The 25166-nt window shown below is 39.0% G+C and overlaps 1 protein-coding gene across 2 annotated transcripts in view; it reads left to right on the top strand.

The window, feature by feature from the left end:
- si:ch211-186j3.6 (neural-cadherin) overlaps window positions 1–19393 on the top strand; it is a 298085-nt gene extending 278692 nt beyond the window's left edge. For both annotated transcript variants that reach the window (XM_052561240.1, XM_052561239.1), the window contains 5 exons: window positions 3857–4121; window positions 5451–5631; window positions 7073–7317; window positions 15531–15685; window positions 16740–19393. In XM_052561240.1, the coding sequence (XP_052417200.1) occupies window positions 3857–4121; window positions 5451–5631; window positions 7073–7317; window positions 15531–15685; window positions 16740–17285 (1392 nt within the window). In that variant the 3' untranslated portion in view covers window positions 17286–19393. The remainder of the gene's footprint in view (window positions 1–3856; window positions 4122–5450; window positions 5632–7072; window positions 7318–15530; window positions 15686–16739) is intronic.
- Window positions 19394–25166: the final 5773 nt, after the last annotated feature.

Here is a 25166-nt window from a genome sequence, read left to right as displayed (position 1 = left end):
TATGACGCATCATCTCACCGAGACATTTTCAGCAAGGTGTTCTTATCATCAGCGGATGAGGAGGAAATGATAGTGTGATCATCTAATTTCTTCTCAAGAGACTTAGCCACAGGTCCATTAGCGGCAGCCGAATATAAGTGTAGTCTGTTTTTTTTCTTTGAATTCATGGAATTCTCACTCAGAACTTGTTGTGCTTACTGACAGATGTATTGAGTTGGTTTTATCTGGTAATATTAACCATGAAACTAGAAAACAACCCTATAAGCAGCCCAGATAAATTCTGCTTTTAAATATACAGAAGCGATTTAAACTTGGTGAGATACATAATACAGAGCCAAAAGTTAAATCATATTCAGGTAATATCCTTCAGTTGCAATGTGGTCATTATGTAGTTGTGTTTTGAAGGTTTTGATGATAGACAACTCACAGAAAACATCTGAATACATTATTTGAGACTATCTGAAATATAAAACCAAATTATAGACCTCTAAAACAGTGGTTCTCAATTGTTTTGACTTCAGCTATAATAATTACATTTAACCATTCCAGGAGTTGTGAATGATCCGCAAGATTACGACTCCAGCCAATTGATTTACATGACTTTTGTTAAGAATTTACTGAATATATATATATATGTGTGTGTGTGTGTTAATTTACATGACTTTCCCAGGTCTAGAATTATCACTTTTAAAATAAGGTTACCTCATAAATATAAATACAGTGCCAGCCGTAAGTATTGGGACAGTAAAGACAAAATTTCTCTGTTTGCTGTGGAGTCAAGAAATCATCATCAGCTGTGTCCTGATGCATGAATATCAGATATTAAAGCAGCGATGTGTCATATCATTTATATACAGTGCTTCTGCGTTCTGAGTCTTGCATTTGATGAAGACATAAAAAAAATAAAAAATACACATGATGAAGTTGAGGAGTGAGCAAGCAATGTGGATGATAAAAAAAGAGAAAAAGAACTAAATTAGAGCCATATCAAAAACAGTGGGCATAAAGAAATTGACTGTTTGAAATGTCCTGAAACAGAAAGTAATCACCAACAACAACCCCTCAGTAGAAATCACGGTCCTTCCCCCTCGGTAGAAATCGTGGTCCAAGGGCACTTTAGCGTCGGCGAATCCTCCATCCCCACTTAATTAAAATAAGAAATATATATGTATAATTTTTTTTTGTAGTAGTCCTTAAGTACTATTATTAGTGAATCTTTAGAGTGAATCTTTAGAGTCTTCATGAAATGTCTATATCATTCTTTGGTTAACATTTCTCTATGGTCGTGTAAAACAACACCCTTTTACCCTGTCAAAACCAGCTCTGTTCACATTGATCTGTTTTAGAGCATGCCCATTTAAATGCTAATGATCTCTGCTCACCCCGCCCCTCTCTTCCGTAGAACTTGCAAACTAGCACATTATTAGGAAAGGCGATTTGCAACGATTCATTAAAAAGATAAGTGCGAACATAAACACAATTAGGTAGATCGTAGTCTTGCATAGCCAGAGCTTCAGACTGATGGCTGAAGGTCTGGAATCCATGGCAGCTTTCATTGGCCAAGGCCCACCCATTAGGCTTTTTGACTGACATGTCAAACAACCACAGTTCGTTTTGTTTCAGCAGCACGTTTCGAGGCGTGGAAATATCACCACAATGACAGACCGGTGTGTAAAACCATATATATACATAGATGTCTCTTTCGCGACTGTTTCTATGGGCCACTATACGTAAGCCGTCCGCCATATTGTCACAGTCAACTTGACACCATTCACCATATTAATCACTGAATAATTGAAAGATGCCAAAAACCTGCATAGAATGGCTCAATGGCTCTTTGAGAACCTACAGTATGTTGAATGATGTCAAGTTGACCATTCCAAGATGATGGCCACATCTACTGCCTGGAGCCGTCGAATACGGCATCTATACATATCTATGTGTAAAACTCTCAGACGTATTTTAAAGATTCTATGCCGCAAACTTTAAAATTGCACATACTTTTGAACACTGCAGTCGCTTAGGAGACATTCTTGTCTAGACCTGCTCCATGTCAAAACAATGGGAGACTGATGACAGCTCACTCAGGGCGGCTCTATGCTAAAATGGCAGTGTCCATCAATAGTCCTGGGAGGGGCCTAGGCAAACTTATGTCACTTTTCCAAAAATCTGTGAACAGCTTGCTCTCAGAAAGTGCTTATTATTTGTGGGGATTAAAAATAAAGCACTGAGTGGATTTCTATCATTATAGGGTGGATATGTGCACACACTGCCAACACACATTTATCTTCAAACACCATGCAAAAGTGGATTTTGCATCTGATGTCCCTTTTAATTATTTATTTATTTTCTGTTTTGAGCCACTGCCTCCCATTCCTCCTCAGAGAAAACACTTCGGATTCAATACCACGTGTTTGATCTCTTTATAGAATATTGCCAAAAAAGGGTTTATTTAATGCTTCCCAAGATCTTGTCATGACACTGATTGACGATGTCTCAGATTTTTTATGCATAACAAAATATGAAAAGGTGATTTGGAAACCCAGGCATACTCAGCGCTATGCACTTAAGATCCAATGATGCATGATTAAATGCCTTTTAATTCTTAAACATGCAACTGGGCAGATGGCTTCACCTGCTGCTCCAGATGATGACATTGGTTTCTGGATCATTGGGTGGGGATGTGCGGCATGGAGAAATGTTGCACACCAAGTAGGGACGAGAGTCAGCATTTATGGGATAAATCTTAGAGGATGAGGAAAAAGCCCAAATATTTTCCATGGAGAGATTAAAGTTAATGTTCTTGTTAATTAGTACGCCTTCAGGTTTTAATACCTACCCAGCATAGCAAAGCCTTGAAATACTCTAACAATCCGGTTTGAAATTATTCTCGTGAGCTGTACCGCAGGTGAAACGGAGTAGGTTGTGGGAGAGGAGGAAGGCGCAAAGTTCACAGAGGTCAACCGTGTTTGTGTAAACTGTTTACAATTGTTGCTGAAATGTGAGAGAGTCTCAGTGCCTTTTGAATCATTGATTAGTCCTGCTTTTTACATCACCACAAAGCCAGCATCCAAAATGGAGGCTGGCAAATTATGCTCTCTGGGACACAAGCAGAAAGACTCTGAAATTAAAATGAAGGATGGGGCTTTCTTCAGGAGATCGGCCAGCCACTCTCATTTGGTTTGACAATGAGCCGCTCTCATTGTCAAACCTGGTATGTTTTTCTCCAGGTGTGGCGTTATGACTAGTGCCCACATGCTTGTAAGTAAAACCCCAGTTGAATTATTGTTATTAGACTGTTGAAAGGGGCTTGCTGGATATTGGATGATTCAAAGCATGAAATTGCAGGCTTTTATATCGTACTTTGATGTTACACAATTTTGATCCTACAAAACCTCATAAATAATACAGCTTTCCTTAGAAACATTTGATTTATAAGAAGCAATCAATTTAAGAAGAGCTCACAAAGGGAAAGAGAGAGTAAAAGAAAGGCTCACAGCTGACCACTAGAGAGTCAGTGAGGCAACATAAGAGTATAGGGGCAAACCTCACTGACACCATATTGAATTCCCTGCTCCCAATGTCTCTGATTAAAGGGCTGATATGTTTAATTCTGTTAGTGCCCTGTCATTTTATCAGATCCTGCCCTAGTCTGATGTCTTCAAGTTCCCGTTGGGTCTTTCTCATTCCATACTGAGCCTCTCTTTATACTTCAGTACCACTTTTTTCCTAATTTCACAATTGTTCTTTGTCTCCGGCACTATTTTCGACAGATTCCTCAGATAATATACACAATTCTAATTGAGTTTATTAACTGAAACCATTCTCTCTCTCTCTTTCTGTCCCACTTTCTCAGATCTATCAGGGTCTGTTAAGTGTCTTCTACAACCTCGGTGATGGGGACTTCAACTTGACAATGCCCTCTTATCGTTTAGACAATGGAGAGTGGCATGACATTCACTTAGATCGGCATGACAATGAGTTGACGCTGCGCCTGGATGGCGGGGGAGGACGGCGAGAGGTCACAGGATCACCGGGTCACAGTCGGGAGATTGTTATTGATCCCGCTGTAGTGATGCTGGGCAACTCATTCCCCTCAGGACACAACAAGAGCTTCCAAGGTAAGGTACAGGTGTGCTCCTGAAACTCAACTCTCCAATGACACACAATGCAGATCTCTGGAAATCGTATTTCCAGTCCATATTGTACTATACACTGTTGTTCAAAAGATAAATTCTAAGTAATGTACAATTAAAACAACAGGGGTGTGAGAAAATTAAAATAATGAATCACAAATAATCTCTTTTTCGTCTGTTTTCTTCAAAACAATACAACAACAGATGCACAATTGCCTCCAGACCTGTCATAACTCGCTAACGACAAACAAGCTCAGGTGTCTCATTAAAGTGAGAAGAAACTGCTTGTTGAGACGGTCTTCACCTGCTTGTGCAATTGTTTTAGCCTCTTTCCTAATATTGATGCTAATGCTAAATGAAGTATGAGTTTTAAAAAAACACATTGCTGAAGAAAAAAAAGGTTAGGAAATTCTATTCTAGATCCAAACACGTTGTCTGATTTCTGTTTTACCTTGTTCTCTTGTGTCTACATTAAGAAAAATCAAACCTGGCACAAATGATGGAACTGGCTAATATGCATGCTAAGTTGTACTTTCAAAGCAGCACCAAATACAGCTCCCTGTTTGTTAATTCCCATTGGCTGGCATCTCTGAGTTGATTAGCAGTCTGTCCAGAGCGTCTCGCAATAGATTAATTGGTTGCAATAAATGAAATGGAGTCAATATGTCAAAGTGTGCATGGTGAGATGTGGACAACTCCAATAAACTGTAGCATGACATTTCAAGCTAACAAAAATGCTGCGTCCCATGGCCAGAAAAATCCAATCACTGAGTTATATCACTGTGAAGTAGACTGCCGTTTTACCACTAATTCAATCAGAGTCAGAGAAAGGACTTAAGTCAGCACATGCGTACATCAAGCAGACCACTGTACAGCTTTATCAGCTAATTCATACAGCATCTGTCATGATTACACACTATTGTATTGGCAATAATGAAAAATTAATAGGAACGATTAATTCATAATAGTCTCAAATGCACCTTCAGTGTAGAGGGGAAGTAGAGCTAGCATAAAAACTGACTATGGAAGGGAATGGAGACAATGACATGTGACATGAGAGAGAAGAGGAGGTGGAATAGTTCCCTGTGCTGGTTAGCCTGAGGCACACACTTAGTGTGTTTATTAAATGGACTCTAAAAGCACTTTTCTTAAAAGCTCAGAATATGAGTGGATCATGTTGAGCTCCGTTTGTGCGTGTGTGTGAAGAAGCAAGTGTATGTTGTGTAGGTGTAAGAGGAGGATTCACACTTTGTGCTATATTTGTACTGTAATATGAAACGTTGGCTTTTGTTTTGTTTTTCCTTATTGGCACAGGCTGTATGCGGGACCTGAGACTCAATGGGCGGTTTATTCCTCTGGATGGTCAGGCCAGAGAGGGGGTGTCATTGGTCAGTTCTCAAGGTGTGTCTCTGGGTTGTTCCTCTGACTCCTGCCGGAAAAACCAATGTAGCCCCCCCTTTACCTGTGTGGACCTGTGGAGAATCCATGAATGCAGGTACACAAATACACACTGTTGTGGTTGAAAGTTTACATCCACCTTGCAGAATGCTAATTATTTAATTAACCTTAAAAATATGGATCATACAAAATGCATGAATAAGATATTTTGCCTAATAGATGTGTACAAATAGCCAATTAGACAAAATAATAACTGAATGTATACAAATGACCGTGTTGAAAAGTTTACCTTTTTTTTGTGATGGTTATTCTTGAGTCCTCTGTTTGTCCTGAACAGTTAAACTGCACACTGTTCTTCAGAAAAAAGTCATCCAGGTCCTGCATCTCTGGCATATTTGAACCCTTTCCAGCATTTACTGTGATTTTGAAATTCATCTTTTCACACTGACGATAACCGAGGAACTGCAACTGTTACCAAAGGTTTCAACATTCACTTATGTGCAAGAAAAAATACAAAGTTTTCACCCTCCAAATTGAACTTAGTGTCTAATGCTAAACATGTTAATTGTTATGTAGCTTCTGAAGGACAGTACTAAATAAGGAAAAAAAAAAACACATAAAACATGAAAAATGTACACATCTTCATACTGTAAAAAAGAAAAGAAAGAAAGAGGTGAATAGGTTAGTTTTAATAACAATCTGCTCAATGTAAGACACACGCAGTAGGGCACTGCACTTAGCCAAGCCTATGCACTTTGTCTCTGGGTTTGTGTGTCAATGCGCCTCAGTCATAGGCAGATATGATATATGTGGGCTGCTCTTCACCCAGGACCTATCCACTTTCCTCTCTAGCAGTGAAAGCTGTGCAGCTGCTGTGTATTGATTGTGTCTATGATTGTATGTTGTTTTTCTACAGGAATTGCCTCTGACTTGCCGATAGTTTTATAAGCATGCTCGGTGCCGGTCACATTGGATTTCCGCACTGTGTGCATGTGTGTTTTCCATTGAGATTTTTAGAGAGAATGTCAAGATTTTTAGTCACATATTCAGACAAATTTTGAATTCTTTCAGTGCTTTCAGTTTCTGCACTGATCTCCCGGGCAAAGAAAAATTCAGCGTGTGATCTCAGGCTTGTTTTATTCATGCAGGGTTTTAAATGTACCAGCTCACCGTGAGCATGTTCGCATTTACAAACATTGTGTAGACATGTTTAGTTTGCACCACTAGCAACACCAAAAAAAACTCTAAATAAAATAACCCCCACAAGTTTAATTTTAGTTTTTAATTTTTTCATATTTTTTTCCCCCCTTTGAAACAGTGTCCTCTAATTTCTCTACCAATAGCAGCACAAAATAATGTTTAGTTTTAAATGGTTTCTAAACAGGTTTTTCAAATACTTCCACCAGAGGAAATATTGTAAATAAATGTACACTTTACCATTAATTAAAGAAACAACTAACATGAATCATTTGGGTTATGTTGTCATCAGTTACTCACAATTTGATTCATGCTTTTCTCTCTGTGTTCTTCATTCACAGGTGTCCACCAGGTCACATGGTCAAGGCAAACTCCACTGGGAAATTCTGTGTGTACACGCTCTGTGCCAGCCGCCCATGTCACAGGGGCACTTGTGTGGCACAGTCTCCCTCCAAATTCACATGCCACTGTCCTGAGGGCTACCGTGGCCTGCACTGCGAGGTGACGCTGGCCGTCTACCAAGACGACGTGGGCCTCAGTTTCAGCTCCCTCTTTGCCATATGCATCTGCTTTATGGCCCTACTAGGTATCTATCTTCAGCACATGCTCTTAAAAACAAAACATCACATATTCACCTTCATAATGTTACCAACCTGGTTTGAAATGAATTTTTTGTTTTGTCTAATTGGTTCACCTATGTTATTTTGTAGACCTATATCTAATATTGGTAACTAATAATAATTGTCACAATACCAGTGCTTTATTGGTGTCGCTATGCTGAGGAATGGGAGTTGCATTAAAACCCTTGTGAAGTCTTTATTTGTGAATCACACTCATGGTCTTTGCAGTTAAAAGTGAAATTTACATTCAGTAAAATCAATCTAATATATTTTTGTTAAATGGAATTTTTTTTTTTTTTTGAGAGAGAGAGAGAGAATTTTAAGGTAATAATTAATATTTATGCAATTAAAAAAAAATGTTTTTATACATAATTGTTTACTTTAATTAGGTTGTGGATTCAAATGTATATTAACGCATTCTCAAAGACTACTTTTTGCCAAGATGTATTTATTTATTTATTCATTTATTCATTTATTTTGCTTTAAATGTTGATTTACCAAGTGATTTTACTAAATGTTTTGAAGTGTCAGTTTTTTAATTATTATTACTACAGTCAAAACTGAACACAGAAAACATTTTGCTATTCAAAACATTAAAATTCTATAAAAATGTAACAAAAATAAACATGAATGCTTTATCAGAGCTTAATCCTTTTGGGCCTGATCTGATTTCAACCTCTCATTTCAGTTTCCTGACTCATTTTGGCTGTATGGTTATAGCCATACCAATTCATATAACTGCACAAAAACTTCTCTTGTTTTCATCTATAATATCAAAAAGTTCTTAAATCAAGGAGGATTTTCTAGACAAATAATTGTCAAAATAATTGTCTTGTTTTAATAAAAAAAGAAAAAAAAAAAGTTTAATATAAGTGAGCTTTTGCTTGAAACAAGCAACATAATCTGCCAATGTGGTAAGCAAAATAATCTTATTTCAAACAGAAATAAGATTATTTTGTTTGTTTTTTAACCCCGTTGACAGATTATTTTGCTTGTTTCAAGCAAAATCCCACTTAATTTTATCTTGTTTTTTTATGAAAATAAATATATAAAATATGTACTTGTCTAAAAAATACTTCCTGATTTAAGAATGTTTAGATATTGTGGCTGGAAGCAGTGTTGAGTGTGTATAATTTTGTGTGCATTTATTTCTTGAGGTCATTCATTTCTGACCGAAGACCATGAGTGTGACAATTTTTTTTTTTTTTTTTTTTTTTATGAGCATTTAACTTTTTCGAATCATGCCCTCAATTTTTTTTTGTGTTCACATACCAAGTGACATAAAAGTCACCAAGTTTCGTACCATTCCAATGAAGCTATGATTTTTTTATATTTCAAAATGTAAAATCTTTGGGTCAAAAGTGCCCGAACACCGCACAAGGTTAAGAATGAGTTAATCAGCACCACTACTGGTGAACTTAACAGTTTTAATGAACAGTTTAACTACAAAAGCACAGTTAATTACTCAGTTGTGTTGAATGATAATGTCTCTCTCGGTCGACACCGATTGTTGGTTTTCTTTGAAAAATTTGTTTCAATAGGATGCTTCAATTAATGCATCAGCCCAGTTTTTTTATTTTATTTTATTTTTTTTTCGCATAAATATTATACTCTGCCCTTCCTCCTCTGCTGAACCTCATGTATTTTTAAAACTTATTTTGATGGTTGGCACTTCAGTATTCTTGTCCTGAGATTATAGATATGCATTTATTCATATGACTGTTCCGGCTTTCCCCGTGTAGTAGCTTAGAGTTTGTTATATGTATATATTTCATACATATGCCAAGGTTTCTACCAATTGTGTTCCCATGTGTTGCATTTACTAGCATTGTCTGACAGCAGTAAAGAACACAGTCTACATAATCAATGATCATGACTGTGAAACTCGTATTAACTCCCTTCATTCGGACTTCCTCATCTGCCTGCATGGCTGCGCTCGGCGAGGCCAAAGGGAACCAAACAATCTTTTTCCTCCTCTCACAGTTTCGTTCCATTATAGATTTGACATGACCTTATTCATTCTCAGCTCCAGTTGCTTTTTAAAGTGTTAATTACTTGATTTGTAGGCACACATTGTGCTGTTTACCCAAGCCGGGCTGGAAATTGAGATCAATGCACTAGGGTTTTGGTCAGAATTTCAATGGTCCCGACTGTCCTCAACTGAATTTAAGTAGCCCGTAAGGTTTTTAACCAATTCCCCCCACCCCCTCATTTTTTTTTCTTCCTCCTTTGTTTTTCTGCATTCCATCCTGCCAGTTTGGAATGATTCCAAATGGAGACAAGCTGCAAGTCAGAGAAATATGGTTCTCTCTGCCATATGAAGGGCTTCGGCACAGCATAAAGAAGATTTTTTTTCTTCCTGTAAGGCGGTTAATAGGTTTAGCATACCGTGCTAACACTACGCCTCCACCTAACCAATCAGGCCCCACTCTTCCCCACTGAAAAACAGCCCCTTGCTGACTAACATATCATAAACAGCAAAGAGGGAAAAAGTACATCTGTTAAACTCCAGGAGCAGATAATAGGGAAATGTGGCGTAATGGCTTTGAGCAGGAATTGGATTGTTCTAGTATTTGTGGATTTTGATGGGTTTATTTCGCCATCGTGGTGTCTAAGGGTACGTTTACACAACAATGATTTACTAAAAATGGAACCATTTTATCTTTGTGTTTATCACATACAGACAACAGTGTTGTCAAACGATGCCTGTTCACATGGATCCATGAAAACAACTTAAAACACTGTATTATGCATGCCAGACCAGTAGTTGATGTCACTTTGTATAGAAACTCTTCACAAATGTGTAATGTGCACTCGCTTGACATCACTGTAATCACAAAAATACCCGTTTTGTTTACACTAAGGCAATAATGGAATCTTTTTCACCAACTCTGAAACCCGTTTTCAAAAGTTTATTTTCTGGCCTCCAAAACGCCACTGTCATGTAAATGAACAGTCAAAATACATAAAAAGCTTTCCGTTTTGTGGTGTAAATAGCCCCTGAGAGATTATGACTGCTATGCTCTGTACGTGTTAATTTACAAATCACAAGAGAATTCAACACTGGATACTGACTCCGCGATGATCATAATTCAGTGCAGCATGCTATCCAGAGAACCCACTGTGGAGAGGCATCACTTGTCCTCTATTACACCTGGATTTTCAAGTATCTTTCTACAGCAGAGCTGATATGCAGATTTGACATTCACACAGTGTAGATGCTCACCTGCGGGAATAACCACCCATCATAACTTCAAAAGATGGACTTGAATGATTATGGTTTATAGTGCTCTTTGACAATCTCTCTCTCTGTGACTCTCATGGGATCCTTTTTATAATGTCTGTGTGAAAAGTTTCTTTCAGTTAAGAGACTCTCAGCAAAGTGTCAGTACCCCATCTCCATTTTCCATGCATTTTAGTGATATCTGCTCAGAGATTAAAAAATATGCCCCATAAGACTTTTTATCAGGACTCTTGGATCTTTCTCATTCAACTAAACCAAGTCCACATCCTCATTTTCCTAATCATTAACCTTTGAACATTTAATGTCACAATGTGTTCTAAAGCTTACACAAAGTTTCTAGAATTTGTATAGTTGTCATTTTGGTACAAAACCAGTTTAAGCAGAGCATGGTAATCATACTAGCATGTGATTTCTTTGAAATGTTGCGTTATGTCAGTTTCGAATAAATCATTTTTGAGAAAATGCATATAGACAGTGTGCTGAAGTATTACATGCATGTCACATGCATTCAGATCAAGCATCTGAACGCTATACAGATATACAGTTAGACTATAAAGGAAGAGTTGTAGTATTTTTTCAAAGTAAATGAGAATTAGATCTCATTAGTTTTTTTTAACCACAGTTTGAAGAAAAGTCATAATGTGAGCCATTTTTTTTTATTAGCCACCTAATGTATACAGTTGTCATGTTTTGATGTAAGAAAAGTGGCATGTCTTAAAATACTGAGCGCAATTTATTAACCTGAATTACATCAGTTACTTATAGTAAATTGATTGTTATGACTTAGATTTTTTATTATTATTATTATTACAGTCCAGTGTCCAAGTTTAACTAACAAATTCATCTTTGATTTGACTTGCTGTGCAGAGACTTGTGGTTCCGAGTTATAAATGAAACAAACTACAATTTACAAAGATGAACCATTTAAAATGCTGTTGAGCAACATCTTGTGCTTTTCAAACCTAGCGAAAATGAAGAAAACATTACCCCCACCCAATATTTAACCATTGACTGAAATTTAATAAAGTTATCAAACACTAAATTCTAAATTAAATATAGATGAACACTTAATGCTAATAAAGGTATTGATTTCCATTTTTTTTCTTTGAATAACATACATCACAGAAGCTGGGTTTTTATGTTATTCAGTTGCTATTACATAAAGAGCTGCTGCTGCCAAATGTGACATTGATCTGACATGCATGCTCGTCGTTTTATTTTTCTGTGCTTCAGTATCAAATGATACAGGCTACAGCACACCCCACCATATTTGTGTGTGCAATTAAAAAGCACGCGCTTTGAGAACAGTATAACAGCTGACAGGACCAGAAAACTCATTATTACTGACATACTGTATGGCCTGAAATATCTCATCTAACCGCACTTCACTGTTGTTCTACTGAAGCTCCCATGTCACCTGTACCATTTCTGTGTTTGTTTGACTAGCGCTTGGGCGAAGTGGTGAGTACATCTTAAGAGTGCATCTTCTCCTGCTTGATTTGGTCATAAAGATGCTCCTGCATCTAAAGAGAGCACTAGCCCCGTCCCTGTATCAACTGTATTATTATTATTTTTTTTTGTATCCTATACCTAAATATATTTATTCCTTCATTAACATGCTAATTATGACAGCACCAATTTCATATGTTCATTAAGATATTATTTATTACTTTTATTAAGATTTTTATCTGGTGACTCTTGGCTTGTCAATATGTTTAGTTGAGTTCAAGTTTTTCTGTCATTGTGAGGACAGCTGGTCCATAATGTAGGCAAATCTAGACCGACTCAAAGTCAAGTCAGTGCAAACATGCTGGATATTTTTATTTGATCTTCTGTTGAGGCTTCAGGGCATTTAAACCAAGTAGTGGTGAGCTTCAAAACTCTGTGCATGAGTGCGAGTGTGTGTGTTGATGTGGAAGAGGGAAATTGAATAGTATATGATAGTATGCAACCTTTATTATTGTTATTATTATTATTATTATTATTTGAGCAACGCACTGAACCCAAGCTGCTCCCCAGGTGCCGCAGCAAAAAAATGGCTACCCACTGCTCCATGTGTGTGTTCACAGCTGTGTGTGTTCAATTTGGATGGGATAAATGCAGAACACTAATTCCGAGTATGGGTCACCATACTTGGCCACGTCACATCATTTTCACTTTCACATGGTTCTACACATTTCAGATCCCATTCTGGATATTCTTTAGCTGGATTGCATTTTTCAATTGCATTCAATTTTGTCTCAGATGTGTCTCCCAAACATTGATAGGATATTGTTTATTAAATGAGGAAACCAGATATTGAGACTTTAAGTGTTACACTGCTTTTCTATTTTTACGGATGTATAAAAATAGAGCATGACGAACATTACCAATCCACTTTGTCATAGTGGCGTATAGTTATTATATGTAGCACCATCTTTGTATTACAAATTACCTGTATGCAGATTATCTAATGCGGTTAGAATTTGTAATCTGAGAGAACAGAAACATAAGAAAGAGAGTAGGAGTAAAGTTTTCATATGTGGTCTGAGCGACTGACTGCAATTACATCTGGGCAAAACTCTTGAGGTTTGAGTGACTGGATAGTTATCTGATTAGTTAACAAATTGTGGTAAATATAGTATGTGGAAAAAATGGTTAAAATATAGGGGAAGCCATGAAAATGAGAACAGAGAGATGAACAATGTAAAATCTTGTCTGTAGAGCATCGGGTAACTCATTTTCAGTTTCCTGATTTATCTTTTCTTCTGATTGTCTTTACTGCCTTCTCATCCTTTGTGATTTTCTGTATTGTAAAGGAAATTCAGTGCTGCTTGTGGAGAATGTCAATGCTATTAAATTAATAATCATATATATATATATATATATATATATATATAAATGGATGAACAATGTGTTTCATTTAATAAAACCGAATGCTTTGCCCAGGCATTGATTTACTGTGTTTTCCTTGAGAAACACAATAAATTTAATGACCATGAGGAATCATCATTAACATGTTCTGTTCAAGTGTTTATCAGAAACCTTGATATATATTTAAACCGCTCTTTTCAGACTTTGCTATCTATGAAGCGCTTGAAGAGAAAAACATTTCTCCACTGGCTAAAGGTCTGTTATCTTTAGAATTTCAGAGTTTCACATTGAGGCACGAGTTCATTCCATAGCAGAAACAGAAGAGGCGCCTGAATGTCTTTCTATATTGCAGTGTTTATCATCTCTGCTGTGGAGATTAGGATGCTGGGCTGGTCTCGGGCGTCCTGAGAGAGGTCTGAAGGGTCAGATTGGAGGGTCATGTGATCGATGAAGCAGGCAGAGAGGAGACAGAAGGCTTGTCTGGAATCAGATGAAGAAGCCTCTCACTCAATAGCAACCACACAAGATGCATTCAAAAAAATTACTGTGAAAAGTTAGACTGTTGGAGAGAGAAATCGTGTGAGAGGGAGGAAACCAGATTTTAGGTCATTTTTAAGGCATATTAATGAAGATGACCATTTTTAGACAGAAATGGCAATTAAATGAATTCACATTTGGCAATGAATAAGGAATAAAATTATATAAATTTCAGCCTTTTTTCTCATACAGTGGCTGGACAGTCTGACAGTTTAATAATGGTCTTGCAAGACTTTTAAAATTGTAAGTGTGAAACATTTTTCAGTGTCATTTTTTACACAGGTTCTGTATATCACACATATGCCACAGTTGTCTGAAGCCATTTTTTTTTTTGCACAAATGATCTCAGTTGGATAGACACACTCCGTATGGCTTGCTGAACATCTTGTCATCATCTTCTACAAAGCTTGACAAAACTATGCTACAACACATGCCATATGTCAGAACAGAAACGGTCTTCCTTCATCAAGACTTATTTTTCTGTTTGCAAATGAGACATTTCACCAACAGCATGCATTTGATTACGGAGACTCTCCAACCTCACAATTGAAATCTTAAGCTCAGTTCATTGCACTGATTGGAGGACAAAACTGAACTTAAAACGGCTTTTCATTTCAAGCATCTTCCTTAGGTGGTGACACGGTGTGACGAATCTTTAAAAAGAGCACATATATGTTGTGCAGTTGTGTGTGGCGTAGTTACTGGCAAGGATTGAGATTGTGGGGTGTCAGATTGTGTTTTTTAGTCTGTTAAGAGTCATCGGTGTGGAATTGTGCTGCGAGGCTTTCAGTTAAGTGCACAGATCCTTTAGATTAATCCAAAAGCAGTTATCAAGTTCTCTGACAAGGCCATTATGAGACCTTCTCACAGAAATAGTGCTTTTCTCAGCCTCTTTATGGTCCCTTCACCACATGTCAGGTTCACACGTCTTGCTGACTTGAAAGTCTAAAACTGGAATTATTCACGAGGTCAACCTTAAAAAAAGGTTGCAATAGACACATATTACCCCTGCTGAGGTAATGAAGTGGAAGCAAAAAATCCAGGAAGGGAAAGAGAAAATCTCAAAAGATCTGAAGATAGAAAGAGATGAAACCACAAAAGGCAAGCATACAAAAGAAAGAGGTAAATGGAGAAGAGATCTGAATCGAAAAGAGAGAGACGGAGAGAATAGAGTGTTGGCAGATTGAAGTGTACTGGGCATTCGATAGCAAGATAATATACTCTAAAGGTCAGAGTGGTGCCAAGCAGGATTGATTCAGCGAGCTATACTTGACACAAGCCTCAGCGCTCACTGAAATAATCTGTCTGTGGCAAATCAAGGCCATGTCTACAAAGTCATCATGCTGACATCAAGCCACCTTAGTGCCAGGAAAGCACAACCTGCGGGACACTTCAGGCAATGTGCTTTCACAGGCCGGCTCGCCTAAAAGTAGTTCAACCTGATTTTGGAAAAGGGTCAGCGTTTCCTGCAGATTATAATAGGCTGAAGTGATCCTTGTTCAGAACAATCAAGGTAATTCTCCACCACTTTCTGTTTCCTCGCAGTGCTGCTGTTGGGGATTTTCCTGTACACACGCTGGAGGAGCTATAAGGGGCTGAAGGAGGGTGTATATAACGTCTCTGCGCACCATGACGGATGGGAGGACATTCGAGAGAACGTGCTCAACTACGACGAGGAGGGCGGTGGGGAGGAGGATCAGGTGAGTGCATGACTTCTGTTTCTAAATTGATTTCAGATCACAGGTCAGAGAATCCAACATCTGCTTCGGACACACGAGGACAAGCAAGTGCTCAAAGTTACTGTGACAACTTGTACAGGCTGTCATGCATCCCCGTCGATGCGAGGCACCCTTGTCAGTTTGTCTCTATGACAACCTCTAAAATGTAAAAAAATACACTCTGATACCGATGACAAGTGGCTTCGATGAGCGCAGAGAGAGTGCGACAACTCGATTTTTCAGAATGTGGCTTTTATTTAAAGAAGCCCAGCGAACAAGAGGTTTGGGGTGTTTGATATAACCGCCCGCTTCTCTGATCTTTCTGAAGTATGTGGGTGTAGATAAGTTGCAGGATCTTTTATTCTCATATCTGCCATGTATAAAATCCTGTTACATGATTATCAGATGCATAGTGGTGCTCTGACACTCTCCATCTGATGAGGTTTCACACATCTTCCTCATCATGTAATCAATTACGCCCACACCCGTGTCACCCACACCTCCCTCTCAGTCTCTCTTTCTCCTCTTCCTCTTCGTCTATTTTTTTCCTCAAGGGCCATTATATGTTTTTCTTCCTCCCCCAAGAGCTGCACCGCTAAATAACATGAGGAATCATCGTCGGTGGAATGGGATTAATGCTGACTCTCAATGGGAGAAGGGGACTGGTATCTTGTTTTGTTGCGTTGACTGAGTGTGTAATGCCGGGCTATGCTCTTCACTGCGTCTGTCAGGATTCTTCCTCTCAGGTGCAGGAAGATGCACACAAAGGTGTTAATCAGAATGCAGCATTAGCAGCTTGAATCCGGATTAATGCCATTAACAGTTTGGGGGATAATAAATTATATGATGAAGGAGTACAGACAAGCAGCTTATTTCGTCAGTGAGTTCGGTCTTATTAGATGTAGCAGTTTTTGTGGCAGACGTTGTTGTTATTACACCAGTTCCTAAACATAATGGCATGTTATATAATGCTCATGATCTTGTTATTTGTCGGGGCTTTATGCATTTAATTTACCTCTCTCTCACTCCCCATCAGAATGCCTATGATATGGCAGAGCTCCAGAAGTCCCTGCAGCCCAGCCCAGCCCAGTCGGTGCAGTACAGCCGGTCGCGAGCCATCCATCACCACCCTCCCTCCCAGCAGCAACAACAACATTTTTACCAGCCTGACCCCAGCTCTAGAGCAGGCACGACCACCACCACCTCCTCCATCTCCTCGGGAACAGCCACCATCCGTAGGGACGTACCCCCCTGCCGCTCTCCGGCTCAAGGCCAGACTGCAAATCCCAGCCGAGCAGCCCAGCTGGCCCGCAAGAGCTTGTCATTCTCCAGCCAGGACCTGGCCCGCTACCTGTGTGAAATTATCCGTGATGCCGACCAGCACCCGGAGACAGCACCCTTCGACTCGCTTCAGGTCTTCTCTACTGAGGGGGGTGGGTCGCTGGCCGGGTCACTGAGCTCCTTCAGTTCCGCTGGGCTGGAAGAGGGAACAACGGCAGGTCACGAGTGTTTGAAAGAGTGGGGACCGCGCTTCGAGAAGCTGAAAGCACTCTATGAGCGGGCCGAGGGCAACGACCTCTAAGGAACTGCCAGGAAGGGTTCCTGCAGCATGAGGAGAGGAGGGAGACCACTAAAGACTTGTCTAAAAACCAGAGGGATTTTTCTTACGCCGAAAACTCCTACGCTTTGGCTTTCTCTGGATGCATTACTTCATGCGAGACACTCCCTCTGCCTATGGAGGTGGGTGGCATTTGAGACTCTCAGTGAACTGCAAATGGGATGTGCTAATCCAGGGCACAGCAAGTTGTGGTCATGGCAGATTTTAAGCCCTGAACGGGTATCTTTATTAAAGTGACTTGCAGATGACAATGATTTTAGTGGAACCATTTGTTGTCTTTGTGACCATCATTGGCAGAGCGCTTTGGACGTGTTCTATATGTCTGTTTGGTCTATATGTTCTTAAATAAAAGAAAGATGGGAAGAAAAATAAACTGCCGTGCTCAGATGCGACTAGGAAGGGGTTTGTCCTTCTTGGGCCGCACTCTGAAATCAGTTTGCCACTTGTTCTGTCAGGGTGGCCACTTGTGTTCATCAATCATAACTTCATACTTGGATACTGTTGATTTTTTTTTTTCTATTTGCTCAGCCCTCCGCTTAGATTCTGTTCACTCAGATGTGAGGATGAAAGAGGCAGTCTGCAGGAAAAAAGACCAATACAAACTGAAGATGTTTGAAAAACCATGAGTAAAATGAAACAGAAAGCAGCCTTATTGTTTGGCATTTTAGGAGACATTCCTTGGGAATACAAATTGTGCCCCCTTTTTTCTAGCCAAAAAGGAACGAAGGAACGGCTGGAATACAAATGTGGTTGAGGGACAAGGTTGAGTGGCTGGCATGAGATGGAAGTTTTCTGTAGCTGAAAACTATCAAAAACTCTCTTGGCTCTCACGCTTTGCTGAGCGGTAGCAATCAGAGTCTGCCAAACTAAAGGATAGCCATTAAGACAAATGAACGAACGAGAGAGTTGTTCCATGCGATCAACACAAACGTGATATCAAGCTCTGCTGGAAAAGCTTTCAGGACTGGAGTGAGCTTACAGTCTAGTTTGCTTCCTACCGAGAGTATTGTATTATTAACCAAACCAGCTTACCCGTCTGTATCGTCATTTCCTGTTCTACTATAAATAACCCCTTGTATCCCATCACATTATTCGGCACTGCAGTGAAAGAAATGGGCCTCGGTACCAGGTGCATTCAGGTAGTCGGTGGCCAGAGGTTTCAGACCCTGAATAACTCCCATGTAACATGTTTAATGGGCTTGTGAACGCATGTGGTGAGGCTGCATGGGTTGAAGAAAAAGTGTGTGCAAAAGAAATAACTAAAAGTCTCCCCCCGTGAGCCCTCAAATGCCAACCTTGTATTTTATGCATTTTAAGGCAATGTTTTTTGCCCTCCTTTTATCATTTCTGTTATTTATTTATTTATATATTTTTCCGGAGAATGCAGTATGTGGAGCATGACAGGCTTGCTGAGGAGAGTGGAGCGAGTAGGAGTGTGTTAAAAGACATCAGAGTGCTAATCCTAATGTGAACTGATCGCTCACTGTCATGCTGTGAACCAAAGGATCATGGGAGTTGGAAAACTCGATGGAGAAGTCGTCACTCTTATTACGGATCTCAAAAAGTGCCAATATTTCCAAAGGCAGCAACAAGAGGTTTTCAAGTCGAAGCTAAGAAATATAGTTGGAAGTGCAATGCTTGCTATTTCATTGAGTTAAAAAGAGGCCAACGGGATTGCCGTTTGGAGTCATCCTCGTAAGGGGATTGGGGAGAATCCAGTGCGAGGTGAGAGTATTCATGAATGAAGCATGGGCTCTGTCTTTGAATTACAGAAATCCTTATCTTACAAAACCAATTCCTCTGCAATTTTGAACCAAGGCCACCTGTTTATTTGTGTGGTAAATATATACAGTACTCTATTTTGTGAAACAATGTTTTTACCTCATTTGTGCATATCAAAACAAAGTTAATTGCTTTTTAAAAATATATATAAAGGGATCTAATTCTGTTTAAAGCTTGTTTTTTCATGTATTATTTAATCCTTCTTTAAATTGGTAAAAGTATCTTGACATTTTGTATTTGCATCCTTTAAAATCGTTTTTTCTTTCTCAATAAATGGAGTTCTTCTGTTACGCCTTCAATTATACTTGAATACCACTGTTAAATACTGCAACATTCAATTGAAACAGCAGGGCTTTAAGTCTCTTGATGAATAAGTGGCCTATTTATGTGGAAACGGAGCTGTAATTAATTTGAGATAATGCAGAACATGAAATGAGAGTGGCCTAAAATCTCTGACCTGTATTTATCAAAATGCCTTTGTGATTTGACTTCAAATGACAGAAGTCCTTTTGTAGTAACAGCTCTGCAGCATCCACCATAGAAATCTGCTTTAATACAAAAATGGAAAAGGACACTGAACATCCAAAAACAAATCAACACTTTTGACACAAATGGGAACAATCCATCTGCGTGAAATACCACAGTAACAATCTAGTGCAATGAACCATACCAAAGAACTCTTAAAGTTAAACAATGTCAGCATATGAAATCAAAGCACACAGCTCTATAAAGATCATCGCCTGAGGAACAATGTGTTGTGACAGATGATATGTAAAGCAAAGGTTTACATGAAAGTTGTCTGAGAGGTAAGATAACAACAACTGATTCACCATATTATAATACAATCACAGAATGTCACAGAGGAGCCCTCATGCAACAAACCAAATTTGCAGAAAAGAAACAGCATTTTATCTTTAAACACTTTAAAGTTATTCAAAAAGTTTTTTTACCAATATCCTGGGGAGGAAAAAAACAGCAGCAAAGATTGAAGGTAGGTAAATTTTGGCATCACTTGAGAACACACATTTGAAGGTTTTTTGAATGCACGAGTCGTTATCTACAAGTTATAATTTAGCTTATCCCAAAATGGAAAGGAAAATTATGTAATTAATAACTCGCCTTTATGTTGTTCCAAACCAGTAAGACCTCCATTTATCTACGGAACACAGTTTAAGATATTTTAGATTTAAGTCTGAGAGCTCTCAGTCCCTCCATTGAAACTGTGTATACGGTATACTGTCCATGTCCAGAAAGGTAAGAAAAAAATAAAGTAGTCCATGTGACATCAGAGGGTCAGTTAGAATATTTTGAAGCATCGAAAATAAATTTTGGTCTAAAAATAGCAAAAACTACGATTTTATTCAGCATTGTCTTCTCTTTCGTGTCTGTTGTGAGAGAGTTCAAAACAAAGCAGTTTGTCATATCCGGTTCGCGAACAAATCATTCGATGTAACCGGATCTTTTTGAACTATTTCACCAAATCGAACTTGATCGCGTATCCAATACGCATTAATCCACAAAGGACTTAAGCTGTTAAAGGCCGTGTTGCAAGGTTAATTTTTTTTACAAAATTTGTGCAATTTGCTTGTTGGTAATAAACATTTAAACTGTTATCCATTGTATTTTATGTTGTTGGGTATCACAAAACGGAATATAATACGAAAAAGTAGGTACAGGTACTATCTTACAGCGGTCTCCTTTCCCCCACAATGCATTGCATCACGTCACGTTGGGGAGAGAATTTACCAAAGCCCGCCTTGAGAGCATTGAGAGTGACTAGAGAGACGAGAGTATTCATATAGCGCAGATTATAGAGAAATAGATAAATACATAGATAGGTATATATATAGATAGATAGACTACACATATAGATAGATAGACAGAAAGATAGATAGATATATATCGACCAACAGCGACCCAAACGCACTCACTTCCCTACAGCACAAGCTTTTCAGCGCAGTTTCCATGGGACAGCACCGCCCACACAAGCACCTGCCAAACACAGCGACAGACACGCGGCTACGTTTGCAACAACATTTTCACCGGAGGAAGAGATAAACGCTTAGAAACGTCCATATAGCTAGCATGATGCCTTCTATTTCTATATGACAAAGACAAAAGTTTACCAGTTCTATGACACTATGACAAAGGTTACCGGTACTTATCTGAACTAACGTCACGATCACTGCCACTAGATATAAAGAAAACGTAGATTTTTTTTACTCGGTGCTACTCAATGACAGTAAAAAATAAATAAAATAAAATATATATATATACAGTATTGTTCAAAATAATAGCAGTACAATGTGACTAACCAGAATAATCAAGGTTTTTAGTATATTTTTTATTGCTACGTGGCAAACAAGTTACCAGTAGGTTCAGTAGATTGTCAGAAAACAAACAAGACCCAGCATTCATGATATGCACGCTCTTAAGGCTGTGCAATTGGGCAATTAGTTGAAAGGGGTGTGTTCAAAAAAATAGCAGTGTCTACCTTTGACTGTACAAACTCAAAACTATTTTGTACAAACATTTTTTTTTTTTCTGGGATTTAGCAATCCTGTGAATCACTAAACTAATATTTAGTTGTATGACCACAGTTTTTTAAAACTGCTTGACATCTGTGTGGCATGGAGTCAACCAACTTGTGGCACCTCTCAGCTTTTATTCCACTCCATGATTCTTTAACAACATTCCACAATTCATTCACATTTCTTGGTTTTGCTTCAGAAACAGCATTTTTGATATCACCCCACAAGTTCTCAATTGGATTAAGGTCTGGAGATTGGGCTGGCCACTCCATAACATTAATTTTGTTGGTTTGGAACCAAGACTTTGCCCGTTTACTAGTGTGTTTTGGGTCATTGTCTTGTTGAAACAACCATTTCAAGGGCATGTCCTCTTCAGCATAGGGCAACATGACCTCTTCAAGTATTTTAACATATGCAAACGGATCCATGATCCCTGGTATGCGATAAATAGGCCCAACACCATAGTAGGAGAAACATGCCCATATCATGATGCTTGCACCTCCATGCTTCACTGTCTTCACTGTGTACTGTGGCTTGAATTCAGAGTTTGGGGGTCGTCTCACAAACTGCCTGTGGCCCTTGGACCCAAAAAGAACAATTTTACTCTCATCAGTCCACAAAATGTTCCTCCATTTCTCTTTAGGCCAGTTGATGTGTTCTTTGGCAAATTGTAACCTCTTCTGCACATGCCTTTTTTTTAACAGAGGGACTTTGCGGGGGATTCTTGAAAATAGATTAGCTTCACACAGACGTCTTCTAACTGTCACAGTACTTACAGGTAACTCCAGACTGTCTTTGATCATCCTGGAGGTGATCATTGGCTGAGCCTTTGCCATTCTGGTTATTCTTCTATCCATTTTGATGGTTGTCTTCCGTTTTCTTCCACGTCTCTCTGGTTTTGCTCTCCATTTTAAGGCATTGGAGATCATTTTAGCTGAACAGCCTATCATTTTTTGCACCTCTTTATAGGTTTTCCCCTCTCTAATAAACTTTTTAATCAAAGTACGCTGTTCTTCTGAACAATGTCTTGAACGACCCATTTTCCTCAGCTTTCAAATGCATGTTCAACAAGTGTTGGCTTCATCCTTAAATAGGGGCCACCTGATTCACACCTGTTTCTTCACAAAATTGATGACCTCAGTTATTGAATGCCACACTGCTATTTTTTTGAACACACCCCTTTCAACTAATTCAACTAATTGCCCAATTGCACAGCCTTAAGAGCGTGCATATCATGAATGCTGGGTCTCATTTGTTTTCTGAGAATCTACTGAACCTACTGGTAACTTGTTTGCCACGTAGCAATAAAAAAATATACGAAAAACCTTGATTATTCTGGTTAGTCACATTGTACTGCTATTATTTTGAACAATACTGTATGTGTGTGTGTGTGTGTGTGTGTTGTTATTGTGCACTGCTGCTCGTAGACTAGCTCCAGTGCTCATTGCTGCGATGCTAAATGATAGCAACTCACCAGGGCACTTCACCAACTCTCCACTCATTCTCCTAGGACCATGCATTTAATTAGCTTTGACAGACATCAGTTCTTGGCAATTCCTCATTTGCCCTCTTACGGCTGGCTCGATCGAAATTACACGGCTGTGGGCCATCATACATGTTGGCTCTTTCCACCTTTTCCTCATCCCAGTCAGTCGCTATAGTTATGATGCTGCGCTCCAGGCAGGTTTTTGAGCTCGTAATCACGATTTCATACCACTACTAACGACTTTGTACCGTCCCAGGCAAGTTACGCCAAACTTTCTGAGCGCAAGGAATTGTAACTAGATTATTTATTTTATTGCAATGTCACATTGACCTAAAATCGTTTTTTCAACTTGTACCACTTGCATAAACACTGCATCCGTAGGCAGTATTATTCGTAGGGGCTGTCATCGTTGTTTTGCATGCTGTGTGACCTCGGAACTCGGATTACATCGATCTAGTATGAGACACGAGTTCACGGGTGGGAAGTCACGGGTTTGATTGGCGTTCCAGTGCACTTTCACGGGTTTGAGTTTGGAAAAACACGGGTTACAGGTTGCCTGGAATGCGGCATCAAACTAGGCTGATGCTATACCTTTCCTCGACTTCTCCCCAACGTGACGTCGAGTTGTGTAAAAAAAAAAAAAAACGTTAATACCAAAAACTTAGGTCAAGACCATTTTTGAGACATTTTAAAAATTATATACATATCTTGAATGATTTATGTACCCATTAATCAAAAGTGGTGGTTAACCTGCAACATGGCCTTTACATTTTTTAATGTGGCTGACACTCCCCCTGAGTTCAAACAAACCAATATCCTGGAGTAATTCATGTACTCAAACAGTATACTGACTGAACTGCTGTGAAGAGAGGACTGAAGTTGAACAGAACACCGAGCAGAGCCAGATAATGACTCGTTCACGAGTCAAGAACCGTTTCTGTCAGAGTCAGACGTGTCCGATTCGAGAACCGCGGATCTGATGATACTGCGCAATGAGTGCATGATTCAGCGTGAAGCACCGACACACGGAGCGTCTGAACCGAATTGATTCTTTTGGTGATTGATTCTGAACTGATTCTGTGCTAATGTCATGAGCCCATTGAACCGAAGGCTTGTAATCATCGCCAATGACGCCATTACGTCGAGCGCAAAAGAACAGGTGAACCGTTTTCTTCAACCGATTTATTGAATCGAACTGTCCGAGAGAAATACTGGTGATCCGAAAACCGATGCAACCGGTTGAATCGTGAACGAGTCATTATCTGGCTCGGCTCGGTGTTCATCTTTCACATCAGTTCAGTCAGTGTACTGTCGGAGTACATGAATTACTCCGGGATATTGGTTTGTTTCAACTCAGAGGGAGTGTCAGCCAAATTAAAAAAGTTAACAGCTCAAGTCATTTGTGGATTAATGCGTGTTGGAGACGCGAACCGTTTAAAACGATTCAGTTCGATTTGGTGAACTGGTTCAAAAAGATCCGTTTACATCGAATGATTCGTTCGCGAACCGGATATGACAGACTGCTTTGTTTTGAACTCTTTCAAGAGAAGACAATGCTGAATAAAGTCGAATGTTTTGCTATTTTTAGACCAAAATGTATTTCAGATGCTTCAAAATATTCTAACTGACCCTCCGATGTCACATGGACTACTTTGATGATGTCTTTCTTACCTTTCTGGACATGGACAGTATACCTTACACACAGCTTCAATGGAGTGACTGAGAGCTCTCGGACTAAATCTAAAATATCTTAAACTGTGTTCCGAAGATAAATGGAGGTCTTACTGGTTTGGAACGACATGAGGGTGAGTTATTAATGACAATTTTCATTTTTGGGCGAACAAACGTTTTAAGATGAAAAATAAGCATCATAGCATTGTTGACCATTCAATATTTTTTAACTATGTTTTAAAAAGACTCAAACTGAATATTTCAACCGAACTACAAATTCACAATTCAGGATTAAGGAAATGTGATGGGATATGTCTAACCTTTAAGATCACTTCAGCTGTTCATCCTAAAACATTCTAAATTGTATGTCTGATT

Source organism: Carassius gibelio, chromosome B7 (assembly GCF_023724105.1).
Source record: "Carassius gibelio isolate Cgi1373 ecotype wild population from Czech Republic chromosome B7, carGib1.2-hapl.c, whole genome shotgun sequence".
Taxonomy (NCBI): Eukaryota; Metazoa; Chordata; class Actinopteri; order Cypriniformes; family Cyprinidae; genus Carassius; species Carassius gibelio.
Note: the sequence above shows the minus strand (reverse complement) of the source record. Positions and strands in the feature narration are given on the sequence as shown.